The 20,671-nt window shown below is 42.9% G+C and overlaps 1 protein-coding gene across 3 annotated transcripts in view; it reads right to left on the bottom strand.

Moving 5' to 3' along the window:
* The window catches only part of LOC110521747 (rho GTPase-activating protein 39), a 150,704-nt gene that overhangs the window by 39,151 nt on the left and 90,882 nt on the right, over nt 1-20,671 (bottom strand). For all 3 annotated transcript variants that reach the window (XM_021599581.3, XM_021599582.3, XM_090231923.1), the window contains exon 2: nt 5,067-5,492. In XM_021599581.3, the coding sequence (XP_021455256.1) occupies nt 5,067-5,492 (426 nt within the window). The remainder of the gene's footprint in view (nt 1-5,066; nt 5,493-20,671) is intronic.

Raw genomic sequence — 20,671 nt, 5'->3', positions numbered from 1 at the left:
ACAGCAGGCCAGTGGAGCACTTAGAACAGCAGCAGCCAGGGGCAAATGGTAGGGAAGAGGATGATTTAAGTGACCCAGACACAGGCTCAAAACAAATGCCGCTACCCCAGTATCCCCTTGACTGTTTTGGATTGCAAAACTAAAGACACACAAGAGAAGACACAGATACAGAAACAGAAGAGTAGATGATGGAGAGAAACACCAGACTAGACACAGAGACAGCAACAGAAGAATAGGATATGATGGAGAGAGACACCAGACTAGACACAGAGACAGCAACAGCAGAATAGGATATGATGGAGAGAGACACCAGACTAGACACAGAGACAGCAACAGAAGAATAGGATATGATGGAGAGAGACACCAGAAGAATAGAACAGGCCATAACAGAAAAGGATAGATAAGGAGACATTAACAAACTAGAACGTGAGACAGCAACAGACAAGACACAGACGGCAACAGACAAGACCCAGAGAAAGTGACAGAAGAGGGTAGATGGAGAAGAACAGAGGTGGAATGAGCACACAGTAGACTGTATTACTTTAAGATGCTCTATAGATTCTAATTCGTTTTATTTATTTGCACAAATTATAAGAGGTGAAATAAAGACAGTGAAAAAGTAAAACATGGTTTACGAATAATTTCCAGGTGAGGAGGAAAAGGCCTGTGAAATTACTAGTAAAACAAGGTCAGGACGAGAGAGGAGGGTAGACAAGAGACAGCAACACAGCGTACTAAAATACAGCAACAGAAGAGGGCAGACAAGAAAGACAGCAACAAATGACACATACAAAAGCGATGGAGAGAGTCACAGCAGGGGTGAGCACGCAATAGACCAACACTTAAATCTGCTCTATGGATTCTAATTACTGCCCAGTGTGTGGGTGTGTGTGTGTGTTAAGAGGGGTGTTTGGGTACTGTGGGATTTTTAAAAATCAGTTTGGCTCATTGGACAGGTCAGAGTCTATATGTTTGAAGTTGTTGAGTGGTTTTTTGGCAATACACTGTAGATGTATGTGTTCCAGAGTACAGAGTGTTCCAGAGTAGAGATAACAACAGTAGCAACTATAATTGAGTACTGGCAGTGTCTGCTGTGGCAGGTGGGAAGGTGCAAGTTTCCTGAAAAAGATCTAATGTCTCAATGTCCTAATCTCTCAATGTATATCTAAAAGTGCACCAAATTCATGAATTTAGCTGTTGAAATTCCTTCTTTTTTTGGCAGGGGGAGAATGCCCCCAAGACCCCCCTTCTGGCTTTGTACTAAGCCCCCAATGTTTTCAAATCTTAGACGCCCCTCAAGGCAACATCGATACATTTTTCACCTTGTGTGTTTTTCAGTAAACAGTGAACAGCAGAGAGAAACTGTGAGAGAAATATAAATGATGAGTTTTGGGAGAAAGGAGGAGAGAGAGAGAGAGATGGAGGAAGTGGAGGAGAAAAGCCAGAGAAAGAGAGATGGAGGCGAGGATAAAGACAGAGAGAGAGAGAGTAGGGTGTGAAATTGATTGCAGCATTGGCCACCCTTGTCTTCAATAGTTCCATGCTCTGATGCCCAAGGCCACAGCTGAATGCTGGAGTGGCCAATGAGTGTGTGTGTGTGTGTGTGTATGTGTGTGTGTGTGTGTGTGTGGGGGTTTGTGTGTGTGTGTGTGTGTGTGTGTGTGTGTGTGTGTGTGTGTGTGCATGCGTGCGTGCATGCGTTAAAGATGACAGTGCTGTGTGTGTTGGGCCGGACCATACTTTGCTCGGAAGCCATGAGAAACAACCACCTCTCTTCTCTCTCTGTCTTTTCCTCGCTCACACTCTCCACCTCTCCTCTATCATCTCCTGATCTCCCTCCTGGACACTCTGTCACTCCCAGTCACCTTGTCTGTCTTCTCTTTCCATGTCTCCTCCTCTTCAGCTCTTTAAATCTCCCCCCCCCTCTCTCTCTCTCTCTCTAGAAAGCCACTACAAAGTGAACATTGTTCTCTTCTCCCCAGTCATAAATAATTCATAGACAATCGACCTTCAAAATCAATTTACACATTCTCTCCCCTCTCCCTTATCTTCCTGCTGAGGGACCAAGAGGCCTTTAGCAAGCACAAAAATGACAGGTTGCCCATTGCGTTTTCTATCGACACTGTGTGTGTGAGTGGCTTCCACTCCTATCAGGAGGGTTACCTGGCTGGGTTTGTTGTTCTCATGTGTATTGACCGAGCATGGCTTTAGCCACTGTAATGATTTAATTAACACAATCAATCAATGTGATCAACCAACCCATCACCAACCAACTATTATAATGAAGTCAAATCAAAGGGGAATTGAAGGCCAGCATCGTTTGACGGACATCTGACACACATGGGCGGTAAGGGAGCCTAGCGGTTAAGAGTGTTGGGCCAGTAACCGAAAGGTTGCTGGTTTGAATACCTGAGCTGGCAAGGTGGGGAAAAAATCTGCCGTTCTGCCCTTGAGCAAGGCAGTCGAACCTGAACAACATCTGCTCCCCGGGCACCGATCACCTAGATGTCGATTAAGGTAGCCCCCCGCAGCTCTCTGATTCAGAGGGGTTGGGTTTAATGTGGAAGACACATTTTGGTTGAATGCATTCAGTTGTGCAATAGAGTAGGTATCCCCTTTCCTTTCCCATACTGTATGTACACACACAAAATCAAATCAAACCGAATACAACAGGTGTTACCGTGAAATGCTTACTTAAAAGCCCTTAAACAACAATGCCGTTTTAAGAAAATAGATTTAAAGAAAATATTTACTAAATAAAGTTAAAAATAAAAATAAAAAGTAACACAATAAAATAACAATAATGATGCTATACATAGCAGCAGGTGTGTGTGCTTGTTTTTTCAGGTGAGGCCGGGGCAGGTTGATGTGACAGCTGCAGTCTGTCACTCCTCACTCCAGATGGCCTCCCATGCAAGCACACACACTCCCAGACACACATATATGCTTAGTATATACCATGCATTACGGATGTGTTCATCAATATGCATGACCTTCAGGAAGTTAGGGTTCTAATCGACTCAACTCCACTGAACTTCAACTCAAACTCCGCCGCAGCAAAACACCTCTCTGTCAGGCTGTCCCCATCTAATGGTAGTGAATGATACTCAAACAGTTTTTGCATATACAATCTGACAGACAAATGCACTAACATCCATGTGACATTGGGTGATTTCTGAGAGGGGAGGGAGGAGGATAGTGCCAACACCCTTCAAAGTGTGGTTGAATAAAGAGAGTGCTTTATATTTAGGGTGCTGGCAACGCACTGGAACACACACACACACAGACATGCACACACACACACACACACACACACACACACACACACACACACACACACACACACACACACACACACACACACACACACACACACACACACACACACTAGTCAACAGACAGTGACATAGTAGGGAATAGGATGGCTCAAGGATTTCAGTAAATTCAGACTCCTCTTATTCTCCCTCCCTCAATCTTTTCCTCACCTCTCTCTCTCCACGGTTCCTAAATGGAATCCTTGTCTTTTTCTGTGGACCTCAAGGTTAATACCCACAATCCATCTGGAGGATGGCCGGTGTGACCGTGACAAACCAGTCTCGCTATTTAATGACCTGAAATCACAAAAACCCTCTAGAGGACAACTTGTACTGGACCACACAGGCCAACATAGAGGGGATATACCGACATCAAATATTATTGAAATATGTTTGGTAATGGAGTGTGTGTGTGTGTGTGTGTGTGTGTGTGTGTGTGTGTGTGTGTGTGTGTGTGTGTGTGTGTGTGTGTGTGTGTGTGTGGAGAAGGGTCTTTTTCCAGCTCTGGCAGGGACAGGAGCATTGAACACATTTACAGGACACTGCGACCCCGGCCAAGCGTTTCCACCAATCACAGAAGACTGCAGCAGATTGCAGCTAATAAGCAAAAGACAGACTCGTTAGAGAGAGAACAAGATGAATTGAATGAGAGGGGGAGAGAGGAGGAGAGAGGAAAACTGAAGGTGAGTGAGAGAATGAGGAAATCTGAATGAGGAGGAGAAATGGGTCAATCAATAGAGAGGGAGGAGAGAGAGAGAAAGAGCAAGATAGAGAGATAAAAAAATGAGAGAGAGATGGGAAAAGAGAGAGCGACAGAGAGCCTACAGGATTTGTCTTGGTGGTCAGGGCATAACATTTACTTTTAGTCCACCAGCCACTTTGTCAGGTAGATAAAAACAAATCTACCACCAACTAAAACTCAAAAAAATGGATGAGCATGTTTTGTAATGTTTCTAAAACAATAAATGTATTACTAGTACGAAGTAACTAATGTGGTATATTGACAATACATTTGTTGGTGTCCTGAGTCTTTTAACCAAAATATCACGGGTGTTCACCTGCCCCTTTAAGGGCAGGACGTTACCGTGGTAGCATGACTCAAGTCATGTTTGTGAGATTGTGAGATCTGACTAGTAGAAGCGTTGTCTTCGCTTCCCTGGCTGTTGAAACTCAAACATAGAAAAACAACCTAGTTTGTGAACAAAACAATGTAAATAGCCCCAAAAAAACAGGACAAAGACTCACCTCAGTAGACTTTTGTTTCAAGTAAATTAGATCATGAAACAAAACGGCGGAAATACTACTGCAGCATTTATATTACTAGAAATGTGATCACACTTGACTATTTTATTCACAAATACAAGTGAAATGCTCGCATTGTGGAGCCCTGACCACCCGCCAAAGTGGCTGGTGAAAAAGACATTGTATACATTACATGCCAATGCCGAAATCTACCCGCATTTGGCCGGTGGCGGGTGTTCATTTTAGGCCCTGGTTATGGTCATAGTTCTGTATACGACCTGTCTGCCTCCTACCTGTGGTCGAGTTCGAGTTCGGATTAGGCTTGGGGTCAGGTACATTGTTCGTGTTTAGGGTTAGTGTTGTGGTTGTGTTAAGGGTTAGGGTTGATGTCAGCGTGGTGTGTATTCCTCGCCTGTTTTCTCCGATGTGTTCAGTTCCTGGTCTGGTGTTGTGGTCAAATTAGGGTTGTGGTCATGTTCGTGTAGTTTATTTTGTGTGGTGTGTTTATACCTCTCTGCCTCCTCTCTGTTCCCCTGTTTCTCCGATGTGGTCAGGTCCTGGTCCAGTGAAGACGAGGTGCTCCCCTCTCTACTGACGGCACTGCTCCTCCCTGGACTGTTATCCGCTGACGTCCTCCCTCCTTTGTCCCCCCCTGTCCCTCCCGGGCAGGGCACGTCCGTGTGCTGCTTCAGCGTCTGTAGCTTGGCGAGGGGGATGATGTCACAGGCCTGCGGGCGGTGCCAGACGGTGCGTTGCGTAGAAGCGTTGTAGTAGTAGAAGCGGGAGGTGTTGGGGTCGAACAGCTCCCACCACTGGTTGTCCCCTGTCCTCTTGATACGCACCCCCTGAGGGGGGTCCCACACACACTCTCCGGTGAGGAGGTTGGCGTACATGCGCTCCCGCGTGCGCGGCTCGATGATCTCAACCCACTCCAACCTGCAGAGGGGGACAGAGGAGGGGGGTTACAATATAACTTTATTGTCCAATGTCCAATCGGAAAAGGACCCATTTCTGATGCTGGAGGCCATGAGACATTGTAGAATTAAAACAGGGCCTGGACTGCATCCACTGTACGGTGGTCAAAATTGAACCGCTATGTAATATGGCATTAGGACATCATTGACCTGCTATATGCCTATACCAACCCTGTGTAAAGCTTATATGAGCCTCTTTGCAGACATGACTTTTGGCTTCAGCGTATGAGCCTCTCTGCAGACATGACTTTTGGCTTCAGCGTATGAGCCTCTCTGCAGCCGGGAGTCTGCCTGTTAGCGCTTCTCTCCTCTCCTGTGTATGCCAGCTGGGTCATGATGTGACAACAACCTGCACCACCCAGACCACACCGCGTAGCACACAGACAACGTGCTAATGGGCCTGGGCTGGGCACTGCCAACTGCTGCTAAGGGTGCCTGGGTGTGTGTGTGTGTGTGTGTGTGTGTGTGTGTGTGTGTGTGTGTGTGTGTGTGTGTGTGTGTGGGGGGGGGGGGGGGGGGGTTTGTATTTGTCAACTACAAAAGAAACACGACCTCTCTTTCACACACCCTCTCTCTCATTCTCTCTCTCTCTCACCTCGTATCTCTCTTGCTCAGTCAGACAGAGCATAATGTTATGAATGTATGAAGCTAAAAGACAGGGCTGACCCCCCCCCTCAGTATACTGCCTACCCAGGGTCTCATGCTGCTGTAGCTGTAGGAGTATGATGGATGAGACAGTCGATAAAAATATCACTCTGGGGGCCTCTACAGCCCTCGTCATCATTAAAATACACACAAACACACACATACACACACGCACACACGCACTGCCTATCCCTACCATAGAGCCTGTGAGTACAGGAGAGTGTGTGGGTGCTAGACTGCTCTGCTATCTCCAGCTCTCATCATCACATCACAGCATAAGTACCACTCCTCTCTGTGTTGTGAGCCCAAACATCATAGCCTGTTGGACGAGCACACTCAGCACACTTACAACCCTGGTTAGGATCTGGACTTGGAGTAAAACATGTAATATTTGTATGTAACTAGTGTTATAAAACATATACAGTATATCACAAAAGTGAGTACACCCCTCACATTTTTGTAAATATTTGAGTATATATTTTCATGTGACAACACTGAAGAAATGACACTTTGCTACAATGTAAAGTAGTGAGTGTACAGCTTGTATAACAGTGTAAATTTGCTGTCCCCTCAAAATAATTCAACACACAGCCATTATTGTCTAAACCTTTTGTGATATACTGTATATACAGTACCAGTCAAAAGTGTGGACACACCTACTCATTCAAGGTAGAATAATAGTGAAGACATCAAAACTATGAAATAACATTTACGGAATCATGTAGTAAACAAAAAAGTGTAGTAACAAATCAAAATCTATTTTAGATTTGAGATTCTTCAAAATAGCCACCTTTTGCCTTGATGACAGCTTTGCACACTCTTGGCATTCTCTCAACCAGCTTCACGAGGTAGTCACCTGGAATGTATTTTAATTAACAGATGTGTCTTGTTAAAAGTTTGATGTTTGATGATTCCAGAGAATTGAATGTTCATTTATCACCATAAGCCACCTCCAATGTCATTTTAGAGAATTTGGTAATACTTCCAACCAGCCTCACAGCCACAGACCACATGTAACCACGCCAGTCAAAGACCTCCGCATCCGGCTTCTTCACCTGCAGGATCGTCTGAGACCAGCTACCCGGACATCTGATTATACTTTGGGTTTGCACAACTGAACAACTTCTGGACAAACTTTCAGAAACCGTCTCAGGGAAGCACATCTGCGTGCTTAACGTCCTCACCAGGGTCTTGACCTGACTGCAGTTTGGCGTTGCAACCGACTTCAGTGGGCAAATGCTCACCTTTGATTGCCATTGGCATGCTGGAGAAGTGTACACTTCATGGATGAATCCTGGTTTCAATGGCAGACAGCATGTATGGCATCGTATGAGTGAAGCACTTTGCTGATGTCAACTTTGTGAACAGCGTGCCCCATGGGGGCGGTGGGGTTATGGTATGGGCAGACATAAGCTCCGGACAACAAACACAATTGTATTTAATGGATGGCAATTTGAATGCACAGCGATACCGTGACGAGATCCTGAGGTCCATTGTCTTTCCATTCATCCTCCTCTGTCACCTCATCTTTCAGCATGATAATGCCCGGCCCCATGTCTCAAGGATCTGTACACAATTCCTGGATGCTGAAAAAGTCCCAGTTCTTCCATGGCCTGCATGCTCACCAGACATGTCATCCATTGAGCATGTTTGGGATGCTCTGGATTGACGTGTACGACAGCGTGTTACAGTTCCCGCCAATATTCAGCAACTTCACACAGCCATTGAAGAGGAGTGGGACAACATTCCACAGGCCACAATCAACAGCCTGATACACTCTATGCAAAGGAGATGTGTCGCACTGCATGAGGCAAATGGTGGTCACACCAGATACAGACTGTTTTATCTGATCCACGCCCTTACCTTATTTTTTCCCAGTCATCTTGCATGTTGCCTTTTGTTCAGTGTTTTACATTTGAGTAATTTAGCAGACGCTCTTATCCAGAGCGACTTACAGTTAGTGCATTCACCTTAAGGTAGCTACAGTGCCTTGCGAAAGTATTCGACCCCCTTGAACTTTGCGACCTTTTGCCACATTTCAGGTTTCAAACATAAAGATATAAAACTGTATTTTTTTGTGAAGAATCAACAAGTGGGACACAATCATGAAGTGGAACGGCATTTATTGGATATTTCAAACTTTTTTAACAAATCAAAAACTGAAAAATTGGGCGTGCAAAATTATTCAGCCCCTTTACTTTCAGTGCAGCAAACACTCTCCAGAAGTTCAGTGAGGATCTCTGAATGATCCAATGTTGACCTAAATGACTAATGATGATAAATACAATCCACCTGTGTGTAATCAAGTCTCCGTATAAATGCACCTGCACTGTGATAGTCTCAGAGGTCCGTCAAAAGCGCAGAGAGCATCATGAAGAACAAGGAACACACCAGGCAGGTCCGAGATACTGTTGTGAAGAAGTTTAAAGCCGGATTTGGATACAAAAAGATTTCCCAAGCTTTAAACATCCCAAGGAGCACTGTGCAAGCGATAATATTGAAATGGAAGGAGTATCAGACCACTGCAAATCTACCAAGACCTGGCCGTCCCTCTAAACTTTCAGCTCATACAAGGAGAAGACTGATCAGAGATGCAGCCAAGAGGCCCGTGATCACTCTGGATGAAATGCAGAGATCTACAGCTGAGGTGGGAGACTCTGTCCATAGGACAACAATCAGTCGTATATTGCACAAATCTGGCCTTTATGGAATAGTGGCAAGAAGAAAGCCATTTCTTAAAGATATCCATAAAAAGTGTTGTTTAAAGTTTGCCACAAGCCACCTGGGAGACACACCAAACATGTGGAAGAAGGTGCTCTGGTCAGATGAAACCAAAATTGAACTTTTTGGCAACAATGCAAAACGTTATGTTTGGCGTAAAAGCAACACAGCTGAACACACCATCCCCACTGTCAAACATGGTGGTGGCAGCATCATGGTTTGGGCCTGCTTTTCTTCAGCAGGGACAGGGAAGATGGTTAAAATTGATGGGAAGATGGATGGAGCCAAATACAGGACCATTCTGGAAGAAAACCTGATGGAGTCTGCAAAAGACCTGAGACTGGGACGGAGATTTGTCTTCCAAAAGACAATGATCCAAAACATAAAGCAAAATCTACAATGGAATGGTTCAAAAATAAACATATCCAGGTGTTAGAATGGCCAAGTCAAAGTCCAGACCTGAATCCAATCGAGAATCTGTGGAAAGAACTGAAAACTGCTGTTCACAAATGCTCTCCATCCAACCTCACTGAGCTCGAGCTGTTTTGCAAGGAGGAATGGGAAAAAATTTCAGTCTCTCGATGTGCAAAACTGATAGAGACATACCCCAAGCGACTTACAGCTGTAATCTCAGCAAAAGGTGGCGCTACAAAGTATTAACTTAAGGGGGCTGAATAATTTTGCACGCCCAATTTTTCAGTTTTTGATTTGTTAAAAAAGTTAGAAATATCCAATAAATGTCATTCCACTTCATGATTGTGTCCCACTTGTTGTTGATTCTTCACAAAAAAAAATACAGTTTTATATCTTTATGTTTGAAGCCTGAAATGTGGCAAAAGGTCGCAAAGTTCAAGGGGGCTGAATACTTTTGCAAGGCACTGTATGTGAGACTATTTATGGTCAATATTATACTGCTGGCAGGTTAGCATGGTTTGGTAGAATTATCCTACCATTCCCAGCTGGAGGCTAAGTCCATTACAGCCTTCTGAGCCGAGTCTGCACAGGGCTGCAGGTTAGACTCATAGCCATTCCCAGCAGTAGACTAGTCTATTTACCACCCTGCCCAGTCTGCAGCCTTGGAGTGTCAGAGAGTCAAGCTATCACAACACACACACACACACACACACACACACACACACACACACACGCTGCAGAGTAAATAAGCAACACACTCAAACATCTGTTGTATGTACGTGTTTGAGCATTAATTGGTACATACACGGAAATCTGCACACATACACATGCCAGGCAGGAATGTCAGTCTGCAGCTGTCATACTCCCACAGGGAAGCCATTACTGGGAGAGCTCTCGAGATAAGTCCCACACATTCACACCTACACACACACCTCTGATAGCCAGGCTGATCCCTGACAGCTGTAGATAGTCAGTGGCATGCAGTAGGAATACAGTAGGAACATGACAGAGAGAGAGAGAGAGAGAAAGAGTGTGATATGGAAGAGGAGGAGAGGGAAAGATAGAGTGTGTGAGACGGGGGAGAGCAAGAGGGTGGGGGAGGGAGAGATAGAGGGAGAGGAGGAGGTGAGACAGAGGAAGGAGGAGAAGATGGAAACAAAGAGAGAGAGAAAGAGAGAGAGTAGTGGTAAAGTATGCAATCTCATACCAATTTGTGCATAGTTAAACAATTCCATAGGCAGCTCGCACAGATAGTGTAGGTGAAACAGTGGGTGGGGAGGTTTTCCCCAAACCCAGCTAAAAGACGAAAGGGGATCACTGCTGTATCCCCTAACTATCTGTTAATCCATGTCGAATCTAATGCAATCAATGTGATTACAAAGGGAGGGTCATCCGTGACCACGGCCACGCTCTCATCCACTTTATAACATGGTGGGCCACGCCTAGCCAATCACAGCCTGGGTAGTTCTCGCCTAACCAATCACAGCCTAGATAAGCCCCGCCCAGCATATTACATCCTGGACAAGACAGCCCCAGCCAATCACAGCCTGTATAGGACACGCCCAGAGTCACCCCTCAGCCAATCACAGGCTGAGTCAGTCTAGTCACTCCTCTCCTCTGTCTTTAAAGGCCAAATAGGATTCTGATCTCATACTGTATATCATCAAACACATCTGTTCTCACATCTGCCAGACAGACACACTGCTGACTCAACTGGGAATGCCTGGCTGTGTGTGTGTGTATTTGTATTTGTATTTATTATGGATCCCTGCCTTGGCAGCAGCTACTTTTCTTGGGGTCCAGCAAAATTAAGGCTGTTTATACAATTTTAAAAACATTACAATACATTCACAGATTTCACAACACACTGTGTGTCCTCAGGCCCCTACTCCACCACTACCACATATCTACAGTACTAAATCCATGTGTGTGTGTGTGTGTGTGTGTGTGTGTGTGTGTGTGTGTGTGTGTGTGTGTGTGTGTGTGTGTATAGTGCACATGTTACTGTATATGTGTATGCATGTGTCTGTGTGACAGGTTAAAGGAAATATTCATAGCCTGTTATACATTAAAAAGTATTAGTAAGTTTATAGTATGTGAGGATCGTAAAACATAGAGATGAATAACATTCATATAATTGTGTTAACGTTAAAATCTGTCAAAGGGTAAGAATTGAGAGTAATGTGTAAACGTTATATTGATTACTTTATTTTGTGGTGCCTAAAAGTGTTAATCTGTGATCTACGAAATGCTCTTAATCTATGAGCCGGAGATCGATTGCTCTGGTCTCCACCCATATTCCTGGGGAAATCGCGGTCTTTTCTCATTACACTAAACGTTGAATTGAGAATACAACACCGTATCACGCTCGTGATTATTTCTCCCCTGTTTTCAGGTACTTTATTGATGATAAAATAGTAATTTAAATGTTATAACTCGCTAACATGTCAAGCGTGTTTAAGGTGTGTCTTAGTAACGTCTTGAGGAAGTTAGAGTTAAGTTTGAAGAGAGTAATATTAGCCCTGCTCGGTTGAAGTGAAGAATAGCATCGTACTGAGAGTAGCTGCCATTTTATGTCGATTGTGAATGAACATGTACGTTGTTAATAAGATATTTTGCTGTGTTAGTTGTATAATGGGTTTTCTGTTGTTTTGTAATGTGTTACTTTTGTGAAATGATTACACTAAACGTTGAATTGAGAATACAACACCGTATCACGCTCGTGATTATTTCTCCCCTGTTTTCAGGGGCGTAACATCTGTGCCTGTGTTTGTGTTGCTTCACAGTCTCTGCTGTTCCATAAGGTGTATTTTTATCTGTTTTCTTTAATCAAATTTTACTGCGTGCATCAATTACTTGAAGTGGAACACAGTCCATGTAGTCATGGTTGTATGTAGTACTGTGCACCTTCCATAGTCTGTTCTGGACTTGGGGACTGTGAAGTGACCTCTTGTGTCATGTCTTGTGGGGTATGCATGAGTGTCCAAGCTGTGCGCCAGTACTTCAAACAGACAGCTTGGTGCATTCAACATGCCAATACCTCTCATAAATACAAGTAGTGATGAAGTCAATCTCTCCTCCACTTTGAGCCAGGAGAGATTGACATGTATATGATTAATATTAGCTCTCTGTTTGCATCCAAGGTCAGGTGCCCTTTTTGTGGCACCTGACCACACGACTGAACAGTAGTCCAGGTTCGACACAACTAGGGCCTGAGGTTTGTAATTTCTCAACTCTTTCCCTATCCAAGATACAGTTTAAATTTGGTTTGATTACACTTCCTAAGGCTTCCACTAGATGTCAATAGTCTTGAGAACCTTGTTTGAGGCTTCTACTGTGAAGGAGGGGGGAATGAGAGCTGATTGAGTCAGGTGTCTGGCAGAGTGCCATGAGCTCATTCAGGCACGCTCCCGTGAGAGGTAGCTGCGTTCCATCGCATTTCTAAAGACAAAGGAATTCCCCGGTTGAAACATTATTGAAGATTTATGTTAAAAACACCCTAAAGATTGATTCTATACATCGTTTGACATGTTTTTACAAACTGTAATGGAATTTTTTGACTTTTCGTCTGGCCTGCACATCGTGAATTTGGATTTGTGAACTCAAGGCGCGAACAAAAAGGAGTTATTTGGACATAAATTATGGACTTTATCGAACAAAACAAACATGATTGTGGAACTGGGATTCCTGGGAGTGCATTCTGATGACGATCATCAAAGGTAAGTGAATATTTATAATGCTATTTCTGACTTCTGTTGACTCCACAACATGGCGGATATCTGTATGGCTTGTTTTTGTGTCTGAGTGCCGTACTCGGATTATTGCATGGTGTGCTTTTTCGGTAAAGCTTTTTTGAAATCTGACACAGAGGTTGCATTCAGGAGAAAGTCGTTTAGACAAAGTCGTTTAGAGTTTGGGATGCCTTCAGTGTAAAATGGCTTTAACAGTTGAGATATTTACAGCCGACAAATTTTTCTATAAAAAGCAAACAGATGATAAGCAGTGAGCTGAGGACTGGATAATCAAACTGTTGACAAATATATAAATGTTTCGCTGTGTGTGTGGGGGTGTGTCAATGTGTTAGTGTGTGTGTGTGTGTGTGTTGATGCCTGGATGCATTTCTCTGCCGGTCAGACTGACTCATCAGGTTAAGAGCTTTCTGCTGGCAAGAAAATAAACAGGATTTCAACGCTTCTACCACTCAAATCCAGCCCCCTCCCTTATACAGGTAGACACAGCAAATAGGCCTGTGTGTACACTTTTCAAATGTGTGTGTGGTGTATGTGTGCTACCGGCATAGTTTTTTCCCCTCAATTTCGAGTTTGGTTCTCTTTGGGTGTGGGGTACCTCCTCATTGCAGGATGTGTTGCACCTGTTGTCCTCGTTAGTCTGAAGGTGTTTCACCTGTGCTAGCACAGCTGATATTTAAGGGCTGCTGGCCCATTGCTTCAGCTTGGAAAAGAGATGTTGGAAGAGCTATACCTCTGTTTAGCGCTTTTGCTTCAGGTTGTTGAACAACCTTTACCTTGGTGTTGTCCCGTTTCGGTTTGCTTCACTTTTATTTTTACTCCCTACTGTACCCACAAAATAAAATACTACAGTTGACTATAGAACGCTACAGTACGTACTATATTATTGTATAGTCAAATATATACTGTAGAATACTGTAGAATACTATACTACACACTGATCATGTGTAGTACTTACTTGTTGTAGTATCCTGTAGAATACTATAGTAAATACAACAGTAATATTTGCAAAGAAAACACTAGTAAATACTACGGTAATGTTAGCAAAAACACTACAGTCCACACAATCACTACACTTTTTCACTTTAGTAAATAATACAGTATTTAATTTGCATATACCCTGCCCATTCCCATTCCCCCAAAAGTGAGAAACCTAAATGCCAAGTATAGGCCATATGTTGTGTTACCTACAGGTTATAGAAAAGAGCAGAAGATCTGAATTATCTGTTCAGAGCCCAATCCTGCCTACAGCTTTAGGAAATATGCTCTTTTAGTATTTCTCTAGTAGATTTCCTGAAGGTGAAAGCCTCCACTTTATGTCCAAGATAATAAAACAGAAACACTACAGTAAATACTACAGTATACTACAATCTGCAACAACACTACATAAATTACTATAGTATATACTAGTTATTTTACTACTATAGTTAACTGTAAATATATCAGTATACTACAGTAATACATACTACTAAAGTACACAAATACACCACAGTGAGTACTACAGAAAAGTCTGCAAACACACAAAATTGAATACTATAGTATTTATAACATGGTAGATTTTTTCATGTGGGTATCCTAAATTGGTGTGTTTTTATTGTAATCCAGTGGATATCCATTCTGGGGATCTTTTAAGACCCAACTGAAGTTAATTGGCCAGCGCTCAGTTGGACCCCATGGAGGTGTTTCAGAACTCATTTTAAAACCCCACCTGTTTCGTTTTGGTTCGTCAGTGACTCATTTCTTCCCTTTTTCTGGTGAGCGACGATTTTTTGGTTTCTTATTGGGGAACGTAACAGTGTGCTCGTGTACTCTTCCATGCGAGGCTTCAAAGGCTGAGGATCTTTGTGATGTGTGCTCTGTGTTGTGTTAGATCTCTGTCAGTCGCTCCAGATGCAGTGTGTGATGGTTATATTAGGCACCATATGAAACACGGTGCAGTCCTATTATTGGTCTTACTCGTGTGTGTGAATATGTGGGTTAAATCAAATAAAATTGTATTGGTCGCATACACATATTTAGCAAATTTTATTGCGGGTGTAGCGAAATGCTGGTGTCCCGAGCACCAACAGTGCATTCAAATCAAATAACACAACAATACACACAAATCTAAAAGTCAAAGAATGCAATTAGGAAATATGCAAATATTAGGACAAGCAATGTCGGAGTCTGATGTGTATATACACTGCTCAAAATAATAAAGGGAACACTTAAACAACACAATGTAACTCCAAGTCAATCACACTTCTGTGAAATCAAACTGTCCACTTAGGAAGCAACACTGATTGACAATAAATGTCACATGCAAATGGAATAGACAACAGGTGGAAATTATAGGCAATTATAGGCAATTAGCAAGACACCCCCAATAAAGGAGTGGTTCTGCAGGTGGTGACCACAGACCACTTCTCAGTTCCTATGCTTCCTGGCTGATGTTTTGGTCACTTTTGAATGCTGGCGGTGCTTTCACTCTAGTGGTAGCATGAGACGGAGTCTACAACCCACACAAGTGGCTCAGGTAGTGCAGCTCATCCAGGATGGCACATCAATGTGAGCTGTGGCAAGAAGGTTTGCTGTGTCTGTCAGCGTAGTGTCCAGAGCATGGAGGCGCTACCAGGAGACAGGCCAGTACATCAGGAGACGTGGAGGAGGCCGTAGGAGGGCAACAACCCAGCAGCAGGACCGCTACCTCTGCCTTTGTGCAAGGAGGAGCAGGAGGATCACTGCCAGAGCCCTGCAAAATGACCTCCAGCAGGCCACAAATGTGCATGTGTCTGCTCAAATGGTCAGAAACAGGGACGCTGTTGATATGTGGCGGTCACTGTAGCAGCGGTGAGAGAGAGACAGCGGGTGCAAGTCGCACAGTCACTCGCTGCTTTTTTTTTTTTTAACACAGCGCAGCAAGTCTGAGCCCGGCCCGGCACAATCAAATCAATTGCAGTCGGACTCCCTTTAGTCATTTGTGTGTCTTAAATGTTTCATCAAAGGATCAAAGTATAAGACAAGCTCAGTGCATATAGTTGATTTGATTGAAACACATAGGATGTGTCTATATATGGAAAAATACACAATTTAACATTTAGACCAATCAATTGGTCGAAAGAACAGATGACTCTTGGTCGACCAAGATTTATTTTAGTCGGGACAGCCCTAACCTCCAACTTACCTGACACCCTAGACCCACTACAATTTGCATACTGCCCCAACAGATCCATGGATGACACAATGCTATTACACTGCACACTGCCCTATTCCACCTGGACAAGAGGTATACCAGCATAAGAATGCTGTTCATCGACTACAGCTCAGCCTTCAACACTATAGTGTCCTCCAAGCTTATCACTAAGCTCAGGTTCCCTGGGCCTGAAACCCTCTCTGTACAACTGGGTCTTACACTTCCTGACGGGCCGAACCCAGGGGGTGAAACTAGGCAACAACACCTATGGCACGCTGATCCTCAACACAGGGGCCCTACAAGGGTGTGTTCTCAGCTCCCTCCTGTACTCCCTGTTAATCCATTACTGTGTGATCACGCACGTCTCCAACTCAAACATCAAGTTTGCTGACAACACAACAGTGGTAAGCCTGATTACAAACAATGATGAGACAGACTACAAAGAAGAGGTGAGGGCCCTGGCAGAGTGGTGACAGGAAAATAACCTCTCCCTCAATGTCAACAAAACAAGGGAGCTGATCGTGGACTACAAGAGACAGCAGAGAGAGCCCCACATCCACATCGCCGGGCCGTAGTGGAGAGGGTGAGACGCTTCAATTTCCTCACTGAGGACATGAAATAGTCCCTTCACAATGACAGCGTGGCGAAGAAGGCGCAACAGGGCATCTTTAACCTCAGGAGGGTGAAGAAATTTGTCTTGGCAGCTAAAACCCTCACACATTTCTAGAGATGCACCATCGAGAGCAACTGCAGGACTCTCCAAACTCCTTTCCCTCCAGGAAATCTACAGCACCCAGTGTCACAGTAAGATCATCAAGGACCGTAGCCACCTAAGGACTTGCTTCCATTCAGACACAAGAGCGATTAGGCCTGGCTCGCAAAACTGAACTTGGATCCACGATAACACTAAAACTGCCTGACCTTTCAGCCTATAAGTACCAGCTAGAGAACATTGCCGGGCGTCCCCTTCAGCATATGCATATCAACCCGCAAAGTGTGCAAACATAAGCACCAACACCTGAATAATAGTGCATAAACTATTGTAAAGAATTAATTGCATGAAGAAATATTTGTGGAAACATATAAATAAAATAAAAAATAACAACAATAGTTATTTGTTTAGATAGAGTTAAGGATATGTTTTGTATAATTCTACAAAGTCCTAGAAAAAAAACTTAGGCCAATAGCATATTTTTCTTTCACTTATAATAAAAACATTATAGTGTAGTCCATTTGATCAACTGTATTTGTAGCGTTGATTAGTAAGAGTTATAGTCATTAATAAAGTCAAGTTACAGATTCTTTACAGAAAATAGAAACAAGAAATATAATAATAATAATATAACCAGCCAGGTGCACAGGTGAAATTATTTGCTGTATTCTTAAACAAACGCACCAGTGCAACAATTGTAAAAGTTGAATTTTATAAATAAATATTTGTGGAAATATATTCATGGCAAGATATAAAACAGTCATTTGTTGACTGTATCGGACACTGTATTGTGCCCTTATACACGTGTTTTTACACATGAATCTATGTCATCTTCTTTTTATGCTTCGGGTCCACAGTCAGCACACAGCGTTGGGGTTTTGTGCAGGCAAGCCCCACAAACAAAATTGGTTGCACTGCACACAGTTTTCATGGGCCTTGTTTTGTGAGCACCTGCCGCAGGTGACGCATAATCTCTGGGAAGAGGTTGCGTGGGATGGTCTCTCTGAAAAAGTCCACACCATACCTATCAGACCAAAATAACTCCACATCCATGCTCTTACCGCCGTATGCCCCACAGACATACAAGAGTGCAATAAATGCTTTGAGTTCATCCATAGACATGTCCTACGTACTGCTTCCTTTTCTGTGCGCATGAGCAACATTACATTACTCTGATGTGCTACTACATCTGCATGCCACATAAACTCGTCACTCTTTTCTACCCAAACCGTGCCGTCCCTCCCAGACTCCTGTCTCATGGTGGCAGTTGGGATCACAGTCTAAGTTGGCTCTGTTCTGGGTTTTCTGAGGCTCAGGCAGCGGAGACGGAGGCTCGAAGTCAACATCAGAATCAGATGAAGACTCTTCATCAGCAACGTCGATTTCAAGCTCAATATCCAATCCTCCACCCGACTCCAACTCATCTAATTTCTTCAGCCTTTGCAATGCAGCCAGTGCGTCCATTCTATTGCTATTGTGAACACGTTCTACGTTACACCTCAGTGTCTGATTTGACTCTCAGAGGGGAAATTATATACCCTTTTCAGCCTTTCATAATAAAATAACTAGACCGCCCACAACACCCAAAATTCTTCATCATCATTAAACTTTTGTTCTAAATTCAATCATCCTCTTCACCCTCATCATTCAGATCAATCAAATTAAATCTTCTTCCTCATCATTCGGTTAATTGAAGTCACATGCACCATTATCAGTTTCTATTTGGTTTCTATCACCCATTCATCCATTGATAACAGAATAGTACATTTTAAATTGTAATGTTATGATTTTACTAGTATTTGCTTAGTAGCCACAGCACGACTGACGCGTGACTGTTCATCTGATGAATACATGGACAGCACGGATATTCTTGGAAAATGCTACATTTGGAAATAGAGCTGCACATCTTGAAGTTTGAGAGTTATTTGACAAAGTATCATAGAAACTGTAGAATATGCTCTTTCTGATACTACATAGGAATCAAAATGTTTTGCCTACATGACTCTTGATAAAGTGATGCTCCTTTCCCTGCAGCTGCCAAACACAAGATGCGCCCATCTCTTCATGTACAAACTGATAGGCCTAACATTGTCACAGATTATTGTCAGTTTAATCTTGTCTGTTATTATGTGTGAAATTAGTTTCGGTATAGTTTAGGTGTAGATTCGATGGGCCAGCTGTGAAAACTGACTGGCATCGTTTGTTTCCAGCTCATCAACTTGGATAGAGTCAAGGATATGTTTTGCATTATTCTAAAGGCCTACTGCAACACATAGTATGTTTCCCTTACAATACATTTGATTAGTGATGATAAAATAGTCCTGTAATGGCTTCTTTTTACAAAGTCAAACGTAAAAAAGAGAACGTTGTCAAATTATAAACATGAGCGAAAACTAGCATAGTTCAGCTAACCAGTTAGTTTAGCCAGGGAAAACCGGGGAAAACGAGCTCGGTCTAGTGCGCATGTGCACCCAGCTGGGTGCATATGCACACTAGGCTAATTCAGGAAACAGATTGTAGATTTCATGTCTTGATATATATCAGGAGCTGGTGGCAAAAAGTTAGATTAAACAATTCAGAGACTGAAACTAATAAATCAGATGACTTATATTTAAAGAGAGCGAATCACTGTACAATCCAAAAATCAGCTGTGACTGTCAGCGAAACAAAGCTTTAAACAAAGTTTGAGTTAACCCTGAATACAGAAAATGAAAATGAACTCATCCTCAACACTTTATTGGGATATGCATCGGCACGTAAGGAACTCATACTCTTGTATAAGCCTTATTCAGTGCTCTGATAAAACAACAGGACAGATTAACCAGAATTATATTTACTCTCAGGGGTGGCCAAAAATAACTATTTGAAAGCTACGCCCCTAGTAAGCCACGCTTCCAGTCTTCTGATCTTACCCAGGGGATAATAGTTCAATAACCCAGCATCAACAACCCAACTTAAAGAAAACAATGGGTTGTTTGTGACTCAACTGGCTGGGTTAAAATAACCCATTGCGTGTTCTGTCCAATATTTACCCAAATTGGATTGTTTTTAACCCAGCATTTTTTGGAGTGTACCGTCAAACTTAAATTATAGCCCAGGCATTTATTTGCATAAATCACTGAATACAACAAGTGCTTATTAAAGACAGGCTTCTATTTGAGCCAGGTGTTTATTTCCTTAATGCAAACAGCTTTTTCTCATTTGCATAGTTCATGTTTTAATTCCAGCATTCACTTCCAGCATTTTAACCATTTTTTTCATTTCCTGCATTAATGTGTTATTATTTACAAACTGTCACATTGTGTTTGTCTTAGTATGCCTCGATTAATAAAAAATAAAAATAAATCCTTGACAGAATAATTCTTCTCCTCTTTGACTGTGCATTTTTGGCAGTTCTTACTTCTGCCACTAGAGAGCGATCAGACGATTTCAAGGAGTCTGTCCTCACAAAGTTGTTGACGGTTTCTGTGCTTGCCAGTTAGCTAGCAAATCTCATCTGTTAGCAGCTAATGGCTAGCAGTATCTTACTGCTGATAAAATTGGATGATTGGCAAAATTATTTAGTCATTATTGAAAGAAATAATGACATTGTTTGACATTATACTGCATTGTTAGGAGCTAGTAACACAAGCATTTTGCTGCACGCGCTATAACACCTGCTTAGTGTATGCAACCAATAAACCTTTATTTGATTTGACACACACACTCTTAAGGAGAGAACAATGCGG

This window comes from Oncorhynchus mykiss, chromosome 4 (genome assembly GCF_057628025.1).
Source record: "Oncorhynchus mykiss isolate SJ-2025 chromosome 4, ASM5762802v1, whole genome shotgun sequence".
In the NCBI taxonomy this organism is placed as follows: domain Eukaryota; kingdom Metazoa; phylum Chordata; class Actinopteri; order Salmoniformes; family Salmonidae; genus Oncorhynchus; species Oncorhynchus mykiss.
The sequence above is the reverse complement of the archived record's forward strand: the minus strand, read 5'-3'. Positions and strand labels throughout refer to the sequence as shown.